This window comes from Capronia coronata (assembly GCF_000585585.1).
Source record: "Capronia coronata CBS 617.96 chromosome Unknown acBCG-supercont1.1, whole genome shotgun sequence".
Taxonomy (NCBI): domain Eukaryota; kingdom Fungi; phylum Ascomycota; class Eurotiomycetes; order Chaetothyriales; family Herpotrichiellaceae; genus Capronia; species Capronia coronata.
The window spans coordinates 240,947-258,934 of NW_006912893.1; the positions used below are offsets into that span (position 1 = coordinate 240,947).

Genomic DNA, 17,988 nt, shown 5'->3' on the forward strand with positions numbered 1-17,988 from the left:
GCATGAGCTGGGTTGCTTGCATACATGACTGTCTCCTGCTATATGGCATCACCACCAAATGCCTCCTCTTCTCCAGTAAATATATGCAAATAGAATTCTCCTTTGACATGGAAAGAGATGGCGGGTAAACTTATAACCAGCCTCGAGCTGGTAACATTTGAATCGAAATCAAGTCCCACGAATCTGCCCCATCCAGCAGTGGTCCTCCCAACTCAAAGAGGAAAATGGGACGCCGGGCTCCTCGCTCAATAGAAAAAGAAGAAAAAGACAGAAAATAATCAAAATATTCGGCCAAGCTGAAGCCACGTAGCATCACATGTTTTCCATAAATCGGCCACCACTGCGTCCACTGCTTCGGCTGACCCGACTGCCATCTTGGCTGGCGAGACTTCTGCCCAGTCCGTCTCTTTGCATCGGTCCAGGCATGAGTCCGCCGTTGGGGAGTGGAGGTACGTCCTCGGCCATGGTCGGTGGTTGTTGGATCGGCAAACGAATCGAACTGGCGGCAGGACTGAGCGTGACTGGAGTTCGAGCCGGGCTGGGTCGCATCACTGCAAACCCTTCCGGTCGGCTCGGGGTGGTCAGGGATAACGAACTGGCATTGTGGTCGGACATGTCTCGTGGCTGGGCAAAGTCTCTCGTGCTAGATCCGATGCCACCATACATATCCGCCTCCCCTCTATAACCACCCGTTGCTGCAGTGATTGGCGAAGGAGGAAATGTGGGCGAATGGGTTCCTTTGCCTCCATAGACTCCGTCGCTGTCACGATAGAACGATGCCCCCGAAAGACCTCTTTCGTTGTTGTTCAATGGATCCGAAGGCCCGGCCGTAGCATCCTTTTCGAACGCACCATAGTTGCCTCCATAAGGGTCCCCGCCACTGCTGAGTACGGGGGGGATTTTGCGACCGGCAATGCGTTGAAAACCCCGCTCCGAGTTCCTGATGCTAGGCTCGGCCATTCCAGTTGCGGTGGTTCCGAAGTTTTGGTTGCTGTGGGGCCGGAGGCGTTTGAGACTGTTGGTGACGGCTGCAGCAATGGGCACTGTAGACGATCGCTGCGACATAGGATATGCGTTGCCACCGTTCCCGGTAAGTTCTCGTGCGGCTCGCTGTTCCGGAAGCTCGCCACGGGCCTTGAGTCGCCGGCGATACCAGCGAAGAACAACCAGCAAGATGATCAGAACGACCGCCACACCAGCTACGCCTCCGACGACACCTCCCACCACTTGTTGCTGTGTTGGGGTAAGGCCTGGGCTACCTCCTCCCGACCCAGAACCGGACCCAGATCCAGACACAGAGCCCGATGTTGCTGCAGATCTGGATGATGTTGTTGCTGATCCCGGTGCTCCAGAGCCCGCAACAGCGGTGGGAGACCCCAAGAAACCACCAGTGCTGTCGGTTATGGTTGTGGAACTTCCAATGAAGGAGGACGAAGTGGTCACTGGGTCACCGAATGTAAAGGTGGCGGAGTCACTACTGGAGGTGCTCTCTGTGACGTGGACGGTGCTCGTCTCTATGCTAGAGAGGTAAGAGGTAGATCCGCCCGCAATGATAGTGCCATTGACGTACGACACCTCAAAGGTGGACGTCGCCGTGACTGTTGCGGTTTGCTGGCTGGACGTGGCATCAGAAAGGACGGCGGTGCCGTTCAGCGCCCCAGAAAAGACAGATGCAGTCGAACTCAGGTCTGTGGTGCTCCCAATGTAGTCGGATGGTGAAGGGGTTGGTGGAGGCGTGGTGAGAGTTTCTTGGGACGAATCAGAGATGCTGGAACCGACCACACTGCTAGCACCTGTCGATCCGGGTACAGTCACAGATCCCACATCTGACAACGACAGCACATTACCCGTCGTTGCAGCAGGAACTTCGGTGACCTTGGAGGTTGAGGTTCCATCATTGACGTTGATCTCAACAACACTGGATGTGACGGTGGGATCAGGCGCCCTGGGGGCTAAGTATATCCCGGCGTTTCTCCGTGGCAGAACAGGCCGGGGTATATGCTGGTATTGGCCGTATATGTCCCTTCTTTGGAAATCTGTCAAGGAGATGGTCCGGGTGGCCCTGCCCTTGCCAGCTGAATTGTCTCCTCGGATCCCAAGCTCAGAGGTGAAAAGCCCTTCCGTCATTCTGGAACCTGTATCGCGCGGATTTCGAATTTCTGGATCGGAGATTCTCATTCGTTTCGTCGGCCTTTCCATAGTAATGATGAGACGAATCCAGACATGTACTCGAAACCAACCGTCCCGTATATCGCTGTGAATGGTATGTCAACTGTGAATAGAACGTGTAGAAATGCCTTGTCGCAACGAGGCGCGGTATATATATGCAACGAGAGAGATGGTGATTTTCGTAAGTGAGCGTGTTTGGTTTGTACTTTGTAGTGAATGAGGGTAGCGATGGTCGGCGCGTGTATCAACCGCTTTGCTAACGAGTGTAGGATTTCGAAGGAATGGCAGCTGGAGACAGGCTCAGCTAAAGGGGTGGAAGAATCGCAAGATTCTACCAAAGAATAGATTCCCAAGGTCAGTTCCCGATGTGAGACATGAGAAGCAGAGGGTGTGGATTACGCACCTCCAGCGTTGCTACTGCATAATGGTACTGTTAATTGCCCTTGGGTATGGTATGCCTCTGTTCCGTTTTCGATAATCCAGATGAATCGAACATAGAGGAGATTTGGAGCATCGATTGAGTCGATTCGCGTCTGAATGTTTGCTGCTGATATAGTTTGCTGGCGCAGATCGTCGTTTCGGCTCCAGGCAGACAAAGGGTATATTATCGGTGTCTCAGGGATGAGAAGGGGAATGGTTCAGGAGGTCAACTATTAGCGGTAGCGAATGCAAAGGATGATAGACTGCATTACTGGAAGGACGAAGACGCCAGACCGGTCGAAGAGTGTCTTTGTAAATTTGACAATTGCGACGAACAGACAAACGAGGGCATGGAAGAAGCGTAGCAAGGAGAGGAGTACGTTTGACACCAGAGCAGTGCGGCCGGGCGCAGGAGACGTCAAAGTCAGCAAGCACTGCACTGCCAGTGCCAGGCAGCTCATCAGGTCAATTCTCATGGCGCAGGCAGTGTGGACTGCACAGTCAGACGCCACGAATGCCATGAGTGGGGGCTTTTAATGGGCCCCAGGTGTCTACTAGGTGTCCTGGGGAGTTCCCACCCATGCCTCTAGGCAGCTTTAGGCGTGCCTAGTTGCTTACTAGGCACGGCTGGTCAGTCTAAAGGCCTCCTTAGCCACCCTAGAACGCTAATAGGTCAACTAGAGCCCATGCCTAGCAATTAAGCGCATCGGTTCCTGCATTAAGCGACAACTTTGAAAGACAACGGGAGATGAACAATTGTGTCTCTCGTCGAATCAATGCTGCTGCTGTGGAGCATTTGGAAATCACTTCATTTGACATCCGTGCAATTCTCCATGCTCTGTCAGTTTTTTGAAGTCCAGGACTCTCCACGACATCCACCCAGGACGTTACCTGACGGGCTTTCATGAATGACACTGGCTTGTGCTGCAATCTCTTGCAGATCCCATCTACCTATTGCAGGTGGCCTACGACCGCGTTTTCGATCTCCTTCTTAGTCCAGGTACCTCCCTGCAATCGTGTCGGTGATGTCCACGAAACTCTATCCTTCACCTGCGGTTGTGTCGTGGCATCTGGAAAAGACATCTGGCTCAGGGGTTTGCACCAGCGGTTGAGGTTTGAAGTGAACAACAGCTGGGACATTGAAATTCCAAGAGAACAGTCCACAACCAGATGGGTGCGCCACTACCTGCTGGAGGCGCTCCTAATTTCTGAGGTTGAGGGCATCGTACTCAGTACGTACTGTCCCGAAGCCAAGAGCGCTTTATTCAAGACCCAATGGACAAGGATATATGGCTTGGCCTGGCTAGTGCCTCAGACTGGCGAGACGGCAAGTATCATTTCACTTGTTGTCCAGGTGGTCACTCATGCCAGGTTCTGCTGCGAGGCTGTTTTCTGCAATCTTGAACCGTTTCTCAAGTTGGCGATTGTCTCGGCCGTCCCCAGTGTCCGGTACTGTTCCAATCAACGATGGCCATGAACAGGTTCTCACCTAACTTGCCAGCTTGAACACGTTTGTGGAACGAATTGCATCTCGCTGCGAGCCGTTGGATATCAGCGTCGCAGAAATGGCGGAGATTCGACGACGGTTGGCCGGCACATTCGACATCGACGCTGCCTCTTCGGGCCCGCATACTGCGTTGGCTTCCAGCAGTGTCGAGTCGGGGCGGCCAGAATGTGCTCGTCGTTGATGTTCAAGGTAAAGAGTACAAACATTCCCATTCCCGAGAAGTGATGAGGTGCGCCTTTAACCTCCTTGATGACAGTCAGCTGCTCAGCACGGTTGGTATCCCAGTCCGCGGGCTTTTATGCCTCGTCTATCAGCATCTTACCAAAGCTAGAACATATATGTTGATATACTACCTGGTACAGCAGAGATCCGACTCATCGTACTTCTGACCCGCGACAAGAGGCGGAGCGTTTACAGAGGTCGTACTATTAATAGTATGATGGGAAATAAGTGCTGGCAGTTTCATCTGCGAGCGAAGAGACGAGTCTGCTATCTTCCTGGAGCTGTGAAATGTATGTCCCAAGGTTACCCGCTCGCCGCCACGCTGCTGCTAAGTATCTACATTCGAAGTGAATATTGTCTATCTGGGTGAATGCTCCGCCGTAAAACAACCGCCCCAATTTCGACTTCGATCGTTACCCATTCGACTAGGACAGATCCAGAGATACGTATCTTTGGACTCGATGAAATCACACAGCTGCATTGCTTTGTGATATGTAACGCCGACTTTTCCAACATCATTGGCCAAACCCCCAGCTTCATTGGCGCTCTGGCCTCGGGGTAAAAATGAGTGTGGATGGGTGACTTAGATGTCGTGGCCAATACTTCATATGGCTCCGGCAGAACGAGACTATTACAATATATGCATGATGCATCTGCGATGGCGAACCGACCATTACCTATTGTTATGTCCGCCATCACGTCGGCACTACTGGTCATCACGCTGTGGAGGGTACAGAGCAGTCCAGCCGTCAGCCGAGTCGATAAAATAGCCATTTCTGTAGCAGCCATGCTTTCCGTCCTTGTCTTCAACGCTATTCGACGGAATCAGAAAACTGAAACCCGTTCACAACAAGCGTCCTCGGAGGTCAAGTTCGAAGGCTTCCACTACGAGCCACTGGAAGAAGGACAGATACGACTGCTTCGATTCTGCCCGCAAGAAGTGGACGAGCTGGACCTCTTTCGCGTTGAACTCTTTCATGCCAGACTGAGCCAGGCGCCGGAGTACGTCGCTCTGTCCTATTCATGGGGCAGTGACGATAGCGCACTGTCCATCGAAATCATGGTAAACAATCAGAAGTACCGTGTCTCGCAACACCTTGCAGGAGCTCTAGACCGGTTGAAGACGAACAATATTTCCGCCATTTGGGTCGACGCTCTCTGTATCAATCAACGAGACATGATTGAGAAGGGCAAAGAAGTAACGAGGATGTTCACTATCTACCGCACAGCCACAGCAGTTATCGTCTGGCTTGGACAAAATGTTGACCTAGGTCATGATGCCGACATGCTCGTCCAAAAGGTCCGGGAGTTTGATCAACCTTTGGAGAAGCATCATCACAACCTGGAGATATCCCAGGCTGCTTTGCGGGCGCTGAAGCGGCTGTTGGCGCAGCCTTACTGGGGTCGTGTCTGGATCATTCAAGAAGTGGCAGCAGCGAGAAGAGCCTTTATTTTCTGGGGCCATAATACGATAGAGCTGCGGTCTTTGGAAGCACTAATAAGAGAGTATAGTGACTTGGTCGAGGGCCACGCCATTATCCCGGGATATGCCCAAACAGTTCTCTCTCTTCGTACTGCATGCCGAGCACAGCAACAACCTCGCTTGCTGGATATATTGGCGATGACCAGTGATTCAGAAACCAGTCATCTGCGAGATAAGGTGTATGGACTTCTTGGGCTAGCATTTGACTGGACGGTCTTTGTGCGGGAGCCAAATTACTCCGCGAGCGTTTCTGAAAAAGGTCTTTGCTTGGAGATGACGGTTGCCCATATCAGCTGGTACAGCTCGGCAGATATCATCTTCCTACGCAGCACACAGCCTTCTCAAGAAGCATTGCCATCATGGTGCCCCGACTATTTCCACTTTCGGGTCCATGACTTTGACAAGAATATGCTTTCATATGTCTGCTTCCGAGACGTCAATCTGGGGTGGGAAAAACGGCGAGCGTTTGGAGCATCGGCTAGGATGAATGAAATCATCCCTGACACATTCCACATATCTGGCAACAGGCTGACTTTGAAGGGCAATCTGGTTGGTCGGATTTCGGCTCTAGGCAGCCTCATGTATGAAGATGCAGGAGATTGCGAGTTTTCGAATGCATTTCCAGCCATGGAGGCCACGGCGACAGAAATTGCCAAAGCTTTCCGTCGACTTCTTTTGCTATGTCATAACCAGACCTTTGGGCACCTCAGTGGGTTAGACTTCCTTACATTGCTCTACGCACTCCCTGAGGAGGTATTTGGGAATGCCCATTGCACCGGATTGAAAACATGGCTCTCCATCCATCAGGGTTTCTTCGAAGGATTTGGTGTCAGAGTCATACATACGCCTAGCACGGAGGGAATAGCTATCAAGATACGTGGAATGTCGGAACCCTTCCTCGTCCGGGATGAGTGGAGGGAGTATTTTGGGTCGAATGATCCGAACACTAGGGCTTCGGCTCGTCGGAGACGTGAATATCCTCTGGACTCGGTGCTCAGATCCATAGATTCCACTCTTCAGGAACGCCTTCGACTTATGTGCATCCGTGACCAGGCTCTCCTCGGTTGGGCCCATCGAGATGCTGAGGTAGGCGATACCGTGTGGCACCTTGAGGGATGTACTTTGCCAGCGATACTCCGAAGGTCTCCGGCGTTATCGCAAGACTATGGAATGGACATATATCGCCTTGTCGGCCATGCCTATGTTGACCCGGTCATGGCGAGTGGGCGGTGGATAGCAAAGGAGCACAAAAGCCGCCTGGTTCACGTCTGTTGATGACGCATTTCGTTCTCCGCTCACGACAGGCCTGGGGAGGCTTTGCGCACTTGGATGCTATCAATATACTTATAGGAACGGAAGAACGCGAAGATACAAGGCTCATGAACGCGAAAAGCTCCATCATGCAGCAGATGGTCCGCCGTACATTGCACTTCCGGACTAATGCTTCCGCGGAGTATCTCCCCCTGCGGCCATTATGTCAGCTCGGAATCGTTTCCGGACGGCCCGATCCAAACCAAATCCACTCCAAGGTTGAGGGAGGGGGCGATGCAGTGCCAGTGGCTGCCAGTCTGGGGCCTGAGATTGGTGGCACGACCACAGTCCTCTGTCCTAATAGCCATCCGGTGACGGTGGCCTGAGCCCCGCCATATTGCTTCTGATGCTACAAGTTCCTGAGGTCTACGCCAGGGTTGACCCCAACCGCGTTCAGAACCTCAGTTCGACCAGCGAGATGCTGATGTCGCCAACGGTCGCTTGCGCCGCTACTGCAACCCCCTGCGGATGGTGTACTGAGAGTAGCGGCAAGCTCGTGACCGCCTCCAGCTGATGAACACCTCGTCACTTCACAAACTGGCCTCCTGGAGCCGATACTCGTCTTTCTTCAGCAAGCCGACTATTGCGTTCTGCACGGGCGGATCAGGTTGAACTTATTGAATGACGGGTCTCCGAGGGGTTCTCCATTCTTGTGGTTCTGCTTGATGCTCCTTGACTTGCAGTGCAGACGACTGTCAGAGAATGAGCACCTCATCGGAGCCGGGTCCATCCACAAACGTGGGAGGGCGTCGTCCGCATGGCCAAAGTGAGCCAATTCCGAGGCGTATCGGGGCTCCTCGGCTTCTCCCACGGCCCACATGGCCGGGAACAAATACGAAAACCATCACAGCACGGGTCTCGGTGCCCAGAACCTGCAGGGTGCCTACGTGCCCTAACAAAAATTGCAAACTCATGAGCCACCGTCTGTATGACCCTACCTCTGGCAAGAAGAAGATTACAACACCGCGACAGAACAAGCCGGAATTCGTTTCTGGTAAAATCGGCCGGGATGGCGTGGATGGCCTCCCACAACTTCCCATCGATGATCCTCTGAACCCCGAACTCCGAGTCCTCTTCCATCATTTCTTCAACTCGGTTTTCGATCGGCTGGCTGGCATCTTTCGAGGCCCTCTGCTCGAACCGGGCTACAAGAATCGCATGTTGGGCGTGGCCTTGAGCAATCAGGCTTATTGTATGGGCCTCATTACCCAAGCTCAAACCGACACTGCCATTTCGAAAGGGACTTTTGCCGAGACGAGAGAGTCCCTCGATCTTTACACCAGGTTGATCAGCATCTTCCGCAACCAACTGGCGGCCAGTACTGCCAACGGCCCACCCAACCCTATGCACATCGAACTTGCTCTGCTGGTTCTGTGTATCCTCTTGTCCTACAATGTGACTCGTGGCAAATATAGCGAACTCAATATGAACTGGACGGCAATGCGACACCTCGTCAATCTGAGGGGAGGTGTCCACAATCTTACGATGGCTCTTGCCTATGTCGTCCACGTGGACAGGCTCTGTGCAACCATGCTAGGTGCGCGCCCAACCTACGTGAGCCCCTCCCCACGACTGCACCAGCTCAATCGGCCCTCTTCGATCACCTATAGTTCGGGGTTTGTGCGCCTCGAAACCTTCCAAAGCCATCTGGTTGGCAGTCCCGTGCTCGAGCATTGCTTAAGCACCTGTGAGCTCCTGTCGCTTCACCAGGCTTTCCACGAAGCTCCATCGTCGGAGCATCGTGCAGGTCCGCCGTTGCCTTCCAGTCCAGAGTATCTATACTACCTCCGCGACAGGGTAGACGAGGATTTTGCCATCCTGTATTCGGAGATGCTGCACCAAAATACGCCGGCTAAATGCATCTTGCTGGCCACAAGGATCGCTGAATATCCTGTCACATGGGCCAACTACGTGCCTTCCATCACCATGGACCTGTGTACCGAATTATGTGCTATGCTACGCAATGAGGACTTGTTTGAATGCTGGTCGGGAGCATTGGACGTTCTCAGCTGGATCCTCTTCGTATTGCTGACCAGTCCTTGGCCGTTCGAGGGTCGAGATTGGGCTTTGTCTTGCCTGCAAGGTATCATTGGGGCTAAGTATGGCGCGGCTCAGTGGCCTAGTAACTGGTGGGAAGACGAGCTAGCCAGTGTCAAGGCTTTTGCATGGTCTGATGCCAAATATTCGGTGAAATTCGCTCAGGTGTGCAAAGAGCTTGAAACTGGAACCCAGAGCCAGTCTGTGCCAGAGGAAAAGCCGAAAACCGAGCCCAAGAGTGATCAGTGACAGCTCAGTTGCATCTGGAGCGACAACAGGCTCCCTACCAAAGCAGAGATGGCCATCCCACTTTGAGTGATCCTGGAATGAGTCCTAATGACTTGCTGAGTCCTACGATGATATCTCTGGCGACTGAAAGCAGGTTGCGATACATGATGTCACACAGCCATTCTGGCAGCATAACGCAAGATCTTGGGACTGTCTCCAATGTCTAACCTGATAATTGGCCGGTTTTTATTCCCAAAGGAGGTGCTGCGTGAGCCAGCATTGGATTTCCGTCCCTCGGTCAATTGCATGCAAGGTTCAGTTTCATACGCGAGAGTATGAAGGCCTGTATACCGCAAGAAGCGCGGTTCAAGTCTCCCACGCCGCGAAGCCCTCATCGATCAGGGAAGTAACACGCCGACCATCGCAAAGCGACAGTCAGCGAAATGCTCCATTTTCAGATGGCCAAATCATGGAAGAAGTGGTCGAGCAACAAGACCTTCGGGGCGATAAGCCTGGAATGTCGAATATCCCAGCCACAGACTATCCAGATGCGCTTTTGAGGCGATCCTAGGGCTAGTCATCTGGTCCGACCCAGCAAGGAGACTGCATCCGTCCGAACGGCCCTTCTGCTTCCATGCGCGTTCTCCACCGTGAAGTGTATAGTCTTTCTAAAAGACACCCCAGAGCAGGTATGTCGGGATGAACATAGTCGAATCTCAGAGGGGGGGAGGATACCACTCACTGTAAGATATTGAAGGATGGGAGGGAAATGGAGATGTGCGTCGTATAAGGCCTTATGGCTGGAAAGAAGCTAAAACCCCGACGACAACGTAGAGACGGCAAGATGGTGGAAATACATCATTCTCTGGGCTATCGAACTAAAACGCCTTGCGACATGGTGACACGGAATTGCTGGCTTTACTGTCCACAGTCGATCCGAAGAGTGCGGTTTCGAAGCCAGTGGCTCAAGGCTCGGCCTTTCAGAAGACAGCCTTCAGGCGACATCAGCTGTCGCAGTGGGTTGCACATCGAACGGTCGCTGATTGACCTCTATCAACATCTCCAGGCTTCCCGTCCGAGTCATTATTACTGCTTACCAGGCTTGGCCTTCCGTCAAATATTTGTCAGCCGATCTCCTTCAGTGGAGAGTACGATGGTACTGCCCTGTATCTTATCTCAAGTGAGATGTCACAAGGCAAAGTTACCTTTTCAAGAAGGTCAGATTACTACTGACAGCGCTCGGATGCGCAGATACTCGAGAGACAACCCCTCTTCTCGCCCGCACGTCGCGACATTGGTTCTTTCTTCCCCAAGATGATCCACAGGACGTTTATCTTCACCCCCAGGATAGAATACCGTTTTTGGTAAGTGAGAGATCGGAGATCAGCTCATCAGCTCACCATCTCTGAACTACTCTCATATTTAAAGCGAAAGAAGGTACTGAATGACCCGTGAGACACGGTGTTCCCCTCTCCTACTCATACATCTACATCACCGATCTCAAACTTCACAATGGCTTCAATGGACAAATTATTTGCCGGCTACAAGTCGCGGCTGGCGGCATTGAAGGCCAGCGACAACCCTCTGTCCCAAGGAGTGGCCTGGGTTGAAGGAGAAATAGTCCCGCTCTCACAGGCACGCATTCCGCTACTGGACCAGGGGTTCCTGCACAGTGACTTGACCTACGATGTGCCTGCCGTCTGGGACGGACGCTTCTTTCGCCTCGATGACCATCTCAGCCGGCTAGAGAAGAGTTGCTCCAAACTGCGTCTAAAACTACCATTCCCGCGCGAGGAAGTCAAGCGGCTCCTCATTGACATGGTGACCAAGAGCGGCATCCGAGACGTCTTCGTCGAGCTTATCGTGACCCGCGGGCTCAAGGGAGTCCGAGAAGCCAAAAACCCTGAAGATCTGGTCAACACTCTTTATATGTTTATCCAACCCTACATCTGGGTCATGGAGCCTGAAGTCCAGCGCGTTGGTGGCAGCGCTGTGATCGCGCGTACGGTTCGACGAACTCCACCAGGCTCCATGGATCCCACCGTCAAGAACCTGCAGTGGGGCGACTTAGTCCGCGCTATGCTCGAGGCATCCGACCGTGGGGCCGCCTATCCCTTCCTGACGGACGGAGATGCCAACATTACTGAAGGGTCGGGCTTCAATATCGTCCTGGTCAAGGATGGCGTTATCTATACTCCGGACCGGGGCGTTTTGGAGGGTGTCACGCGCAAGAGCGTCTTCGACGTCGCCAAGGCGAATGGTATCGAGGTTCGTTTGGAAGTCGTCCCAGTCGAACTGGCTTATCAAGCCGACGAGATTTTCATGTGTACCACGGCTGGCGGGATCATGCCAATCACCTCCCTGGACGGGCAGCCTGTGAAGGATGGCAAGATCGGCCCTGTCACGCAGAAGATCTGGGATGACTACTGGGCGTTGCATTACGACCCTGCGTACAGTTTCGAGATCGATTACGAGGGGGTGGGAAAGAATGGCAGCAACGGCATGAATGGCATCCACTAGTGATGTTTGCAACAGGAGGTCATGGAAGAACATGGCTGAGTCTAGCTAAGTGATCATGTGCTCGAGGGCGGACTGGAGATGACTTGAGGACAAGTCTCTTGAGCATATCGATGTCCAATGCAACGCAGCGTTGGTGAAGCATGGTGCACCGTCACAGGACATGGTCTATATGTCTTCTCATCTGTGTGTCTAGTGCCTCAAATTGCTTCAAAGTCCAGTTCGTCCTAACATCAGGTTGATTGTGTTGGCTCCGGTCTTCTAGATTGATTCTGAACTGCGGAGCGCACAGCAAACTAGGTTCCAGCTCGAAGGCTGGTGAAACCGGTGATGTCTAATCCTTTCTTGGTAGACACGGTGGGCCATGTCGGAGGTAGAAAATAGCAATCAATCCCTATTACCTCCTACGTAACCACAGCCTTGCCGGCATGGTTGGGTTTCAGCCTCGTCGGCCTGTCCCGCACATGCCGGCGGAACCCGCAACTCAAATTCAAGGTGATGGATGCTGACATCTCAACACCTCCTGACATCTCCACGTCTCTTCGTTTCAGCCTTCCTACGTTCTCGAGTCTCTACGTCCCTGTGTCCTGCATCACCGCTGTGCTCTCCTTCACCCCATCCAAATGTTTTCTTTCCCTCCTTCTCTTGCGGCATGATCATGATACGGTCCCCTACGTCTTCCAGCAATCGAACAAGCAGTGCATATGTCTCATGGATCATCTCCCAAAGCCACTGCAACATCTAAACCCTGAGCTGGTCTTCCCCTGTCGATGTGACCCCAATGCCGTTGATGATGGTCCCTTGGAGACTTATCCAGAGCGGCGCGGATATCGTCTCAATCTGTTTGCCGACCTCAATTTTGCGAACATCCTAGCTTTGCACGATGGCTCACGACCAGGTGTGGAACAGGCCACGACTTTGTTGCAGGAATGGCTGTTCTTTGGTCTTCTGCAGGCTGCGCACTTCATCTACGGGGAGGACTTCGACGGCAACGATTACGTCCAAGGTTCGGGCGAGAGCATGGTCTTGACACTTGAAAGACTTCCGCAGCATGCTGATCGCTGGCTCAAGTTAGAAGCCGACAGAGAAAAGACCGTCCGGAAACAACACTTTCATGATATGGAAGCGCATATTATGCGCGCCCTCATGTTCCTCACGAATAACTTCACCCCGTTCAATAATGGGGGCCTCGATTCTACCGGTAGTCCTCGAGTCGTTCCAGAGCAGTCCAAGATTGTGGTTGAACCAAACCTGGAGATTCTGCTCATGGTACTTACGGAAGCCCTGGAATGCATTGCCCAAACAATCCAATTTCGCGAACGGAGGTATGTCCGGTCTGAACAGACCCCTGACTTCGTCTGTTTCTCGACACGCCGCCTGATGGATAGACTCCACTGGTGTCCTAGCGAGTTGAACCTTATCGATCTCGTTTTCGACCACGGTTCTTTTTACTTTGCCAGCCGGCTGGCAAGGAACGCTGCTCAATCCCGGCATTCACAATGCACCATGAACAAGTGTCTGGCGTTTCAAATGAATGTTTCCACTTACAGCACAGTACATATTACAGATTGTGAGGGCTGTAATGATCTGATCGTCGACCAGACTGAACTATCAGCCATCCTGGAAAGGAGTGACGATGATTCCGCTTATCCTCGCGTCAGGGTTACGATCACTGATGCTGACAATGTCGAGCTGTCTTTCACAGATCAAGGCGAGTATGTGGCCGTGTCCCATGTCTGGTCCGACGGCCTCGGACATCCGCCAGGAATCAACTCTCTGCCTGAATGTCAAGTCCGACGACTCCGATCTCTCATCCACCAAACAGGAATGAAGGAAGCCAATATCTGGATCGATTCGCTCTGTGTTCCAGCGCACATTGGTCTCGCAAAGCGGAATGCACTTGCCCGAATGGCTTCTGTCTATCGAGGAGCAAGAGCTGTATTAGTCCTCGATTCAGACCTCCTCTCCATCCCATCTTATTGCTCCAACGAGGAGCTGCTCCTTCGCGTTGCGCTTTGCACGTGGATGCGACGTCTCTGGACGCTGGAGGAGGGCGTCGTCGCCCGCTCCAAGCTGCTGTTCCAGTTCTCCGATCGCTCGATTGCACTACCTCCACCTCGCCCTGCCATCAGCGACAGTATTGCTTTCCACTGTGCAGCGTTGATCGAGCAATACCTGCCTGAGGACACGAGTATATTATCAGTCATCACGGCTCTTCACTTCCGCTCCACATCGTGGAGTTCCGACGAGCCTCTCTGCATCGGCTACATCTTAGATCTTGATGTGTCGTCAATTGTCGCCCTCCACGACGACCCTCGCTTGCGCATGGCGGAGCTGTATCGCCTTCTAGCCAAGAAAACCCCCACTTTCCCTTACCAATTTTTGTTCACCCATGAAGAAAAACTGGACATTCCTCCTTTCAGCTGGGCTCCCGTTTCGTTGATGAATTTAGATCCCAAAGACGTGCTATATCTCCAGGGAACAGGCCCCGAAAGTGGTATTGACGCCACTCAAACCGATCGCGGCCTACAGTTTCAATCGACATATCCGTCTTGTCTGGTCAGTTTCGGTGAGGAAGCCGCTATCAAGAAATGTATGATCATCCAAATTGACGCGGTGTCATATGTGCTCTGCCCTGTCCCCAAGGGCGGCAAATGCCGAACCCACGCAAGATTCTGGGAGGGTTCTGAGAAACAACTGCGCCTCGACGTCGACCCAGATCAAGCTTGGACCGAGCGGTGGAGAGCCAACTATGATGGCTTTCGTCCTCCCGGGGAATGGGGTCTGATATACTCCAAGAGTGCACAGTACGGCGTGATGGTGGCGACGACCGAGTTCGCAGACAAGGGCAAGACAATCTACACGGAACTGGTCGGTCAAGTATACATGTATGAGATCCGCACTTTGCACGCCTCCGTGGTAGCTGGCGTGAACAAAGAAATGTGGGGCCAGCTGGGCATTCCCGACATGGACGAACAGAGCGTGCGGGCTGAACAGGAAAAGGCCGAACGTGAACTCCTTGCTGAAGGACATTATACCCCGGTCAACTGTGACTGGAGGTTGAACGAGACCATTACTTGGTGCGTTGGGTGATTCGTGTATTCAGAGGTGGGCGAAGCAGCAGGTTGTTCGGGCTGATCGATTTTATCGGTGAAGTGGTCGCAAGCTTATGTCCTCTCTATCACAGATTCACAGGGTCTGGGAGTTGTGCTAGCACTGTACGTCCGTTCCAGACACGCATTGACATGGCTTGGAATGTCAAAGTGCAAGGGTACCAAGAACTTGCGAAGCAGCGCGGTCCATTTCTCCCTGAGACTGAAGAAGCGGAGCCATTGAGGCCCATGCAGATATACCCTGCGTTACCATTGAATCTGTCGACGGTCGCATCCTCAGTCGGAAGCGGATTAGATCTGATGGGCATGCGAAGCTGGTAGGTCAGGAACCATGCCCGTCTCCAGCACCTTCCATCCACCTCCTCCCAATCTCTTTCAGTCGAACATGGCCGTGTAGAAGCAGGCCCAAGTCAGGTGGCCTTTCAACACAGTCCACTGGTTGCAGTTCCACATTCAATGGCTGGCTGTCCGCAGGTGTCACCACCTCTGGCTGGGCTGTGGGATTAGTCGTGACGACTTGGTCCAAAATTCCACTGGATTACTGATACCAGGGAGAATATACAGAATGGTCCTCACAGAAGCCCAACACCATTCTCCACGTTTTCGTGGCGGGAAGTCTACGGGGCTTTACCGTCCGACAAATATCCCCGGTGCATTATATGGATTCAAAAGCGCAGGTCCTCAGGCTCGAGCCAATCGCGTCTTATTAGCTTCTAATTCTAATGATGTTTCTGTGTTAGTACGGTATAGCAAAATCAGCAAGGGTCAGTGTCAGGAATATATCATCTATGCGTCGCCCTGTACATTGTATACCTATGTACCGACCCCCAAGCAATCTGTATTGGATCGCTCAAACGCTGACATTAATATTATGCATAGACGACAACCCAGGACATATTCCAGTCTGGATAGACCAAGCAAGACTTTCCCTGATGCAGAAGACCCCAATGACACCTTACTCGTTCTCTTTTAGTGTAGTATATACCAAATCCCCAAGGATTTCTCCCCTAATCCTATCTTCACGGTCTATCTATTCTTAGGCCCAAGCAGATAGACACCAGAGAGCACACATCAACCTTTCACAAAACAAACCTCCTCCAACCTCTTCACCGCCTTGACACAGCGACTCTCCACCTCCCTGGTCCACACGTCCGCGACCCACAACGACACGGCCAAACTCACCGCCCACCCGACGAGAATGGCAAAAGTCCAGACCCCATTCGTCGTATCGACGCCCTGGGTGCCCATGGCCCACCAGATCCGGTGGGGAATCATGTATCCGAACGCATGCAGGATCGGGCCGTGGACCAAGTACAGCCCGAAACTGATCCGGCCGAAATACTGTGCGGGGGCACTGTTTAAGAGATGGCGCCACGTGGATTTAGTAGCGTCGCCGCCAGGACGGGCGAGGAGGAACAAGAGCAGGCCGGTGCCGATGTTGGGGTAGAATTTGTCTTTGCGGTCCATCCATTCGGGGATGAGGAGGTTGAGCGTCATGTAGCCTGGCGCGTAGTCTCTCGAGCCGTCGATCGGGTAGGAGAGCAGGTAGAATGCCACGAGGAATGCGATGAATCGGAGAATAGTGTGTGAGGAAAGATGGCGATCGTTGATTAATGAAGATAGTAGAGTGGATGGGCGGTGGTTGCTGGTATTAGTATTAGGGAGAATCAGATAGGGGGATAAGCGTGACCATGTCTCTGATTGTGATTGTGGTTGGTGTTGGTGTTGGTGTTGGTGTTGATGTTGGTGCTTTTCTTGTAAAAATGCTGGAGAGCGCGGTGGAGATGGTGGAAGGCGGTTCAATGACGCTGGAGTTGGATGTGATACTGGGGGAGTGAGGGTCATTTTCTTTTCTTGCTGGCGCTCCGTGAGAAGGAGGTCGACTTGCGCGACGATTGCGCCGAGAATGTATACCCAGATCTCCCAGTGGTTCCAGAGGAAGAACATGACGGTCATGATACACAGTGCTGCCAGGCGGACTTGTTTGTAGCATTGCGCTGTGGCGATTATGATTAGATACAGAAAAATAGAACCTTTCATCTCGGCGAGGATCGACCACAGATGTTGGTCGTGCCATGGGTAGACGGCGCGCTGGGCGAAAATGTTGGTGAGGTCGAACATTTCGCGCGCCCAGTTATGCATTTGTTCGTAATACGTGGCGAATTGTTCTGGTTTGGGCTCCTCCCAGTCGCCGGGGAAGAGGTTGATATGGTCGAGCAGCAGTGGTCGATTCGGCTCGTAGAGGCCGAAGTAGAGGTAGTGCGCCGTAATTAGTGTGACGATCAGTGTAGGCAAGTAGAGTCGGAATGCGCGCCGAAATAAGGCGCCAGAGACATTGACCAGGACTTGCGAGCGAGAGGCTTGGTCGTGCTTGTCGATCAGTTGAAACAGTCGTAGCGAGGTCAGGTAGCCGGCGATGCCGAAGAAGATGTGCGCTGTGAATCCCGAATAGATGTACCGGATGATAGGGAGCTCGAGGAAGTGCCGGTGGCGGTCGTCGGTGGCCCAGGGCTGAAACCCAAAGTCGCTGTAGACCATGGTGTAGTGAAACGTGAAGACCTTGAGTGAAGTGATGCCTCGTAGGCCATTGAGATAGCTGGTGGGGAACTGCTTCGGCTTTGGAGCTGGGTCGTCCCAGATCTTTGAGCGTAGTAGTTGGGGCACCAAACTGTAGGCGATTCTTTTGATTGTTCGATATGCATGGCCCGGCCGCGTTAAGGTCAGAGTCCTGGTGAGGATTTGTCTGGGGGCCTGTCGCAGGGAGAACCGGTTCTTCTCGACATGGTGGTCGTCGGTGAAATCAGACGAAATAGCCCTTTCTTCTTGGATCAGCGATTCCTTGAGGACATGGGACTCGGTCGATTTCATGGTGACAGCATGACGGGGGAGGTTGAGCTCAGCCAAGGAGTGTCAGCGCCACAGTTGAGAAGTGGCTTATGGCAGATAGAGCGAGTGATGGCAGCGAGGTGCCTTTGAACAGC

General features: G+C 52.8%; 6 protein-coding genes across 6 annotated transcripts; 4 read left to right on the forward strand and 2 right to left on the reverse strand.

Annotated features, from left to right (window-relative positions):
* Positions 1–312: 312 nt before the first annotated feature.
* On the reverse strand, positions 313–2,127 carry A1O1_00091 (uncharacterized protein; the record flags this gene model as incomplete). Its single annotated transcript, XM_007721012.1, has 1 exon — positions 313–2,127. One exon carries the CDS (start codon positions 2,125–2,127, stop codon positions 313–315), a length of 1,815 nt encoding a protein of 604 aa, XP_007719202.1.
* A 2,978-nt stretch (positions 2,128–5,105) lies between these two features.
* Positions 5,106–7,076, forward strand: A1O1_00092 (uncharacterized protein; the record flags this gene model as incomplete). The annotated part of the gene is made up of 1 exon (XM_007721013.1): positions 5,106–7,076. One exon carries the CDS (start codon positions 5,106–5,108, stop codon positions 7,074–7,076), a length of 1,971 nt encoding a protein of 656 aa, XP_007719203.1.
* A 948-nt stretch (positions 7,077–8,024) lies between these two features.
* On the forward strand, positions 8,025–9,398 carry A1O1_00093 (uncharacterized protein; the record flags this gene model as incomplete). Its single annotated transcript, XM_007721014.1, has 1 exon — positions 8,025–9,398. The coding sequence occupies one exon, from the start codon at positions 8,025–8,027 to the stop codon at positions 9,396–9,398; it is 1,374 nt and encodes a 457-aa protein (XP_007719204.1).
* Positions 9,399–10,889: 1,491 nt separating this feature from the next.
* On the forward strand, positions 10,890–11,897 carry A1O1_00094 (uncharacterized protein; the record flags this gene model as incomplete). Its single annotated transcript, XM_007721015.1, has 1 exon — positions 10,890–11,897. The coding sequence occupies one exon, from the start codon at positions 10,890–10,892 to the stop codon at positions 11,895–11,897; it is 1,008 nt and encodes a 335-aa protein (XP_007719205.1).
* Positions 11,898–12,605: 708 nt separating this feature from the next.
* On the forward strand, positions 12,606–14,987 carry A1O1_00095 (uncharacterized protein; the record flags this gene model as incomplete). The annotated part of the gene is made up of 1 exon (XM_007721016.1): positions 12,606–14,987. The coding sequence occupies one exon, from the start codon at positions 12,606–12,608 to the stop codon at positions 14,985–14,987; it is 2,382 nt and encodes a 793-aa protein (XP_007719206.1).
* Positions 14,988–16,078: 1,091 nt separating this feature from the next.
* Positions 16,079–17,875, reverse strand: A1O1_00096 (uncharacterized protein; the record flags this gene model as incomplete). The annotated part of the gene is made up of 1 exon (XM_007721017.1): positions 16,079–17,875. One exon carries the CDS (start codon positions 17,873–17,875, stop codon positions 16,079–16,081), a length of 1,797 nt encoding a protein of 598 aa, XP_007719207.1.
* Between the last annotated feature and the right edge of the window lie 113 nt (positions 17,876–17,988).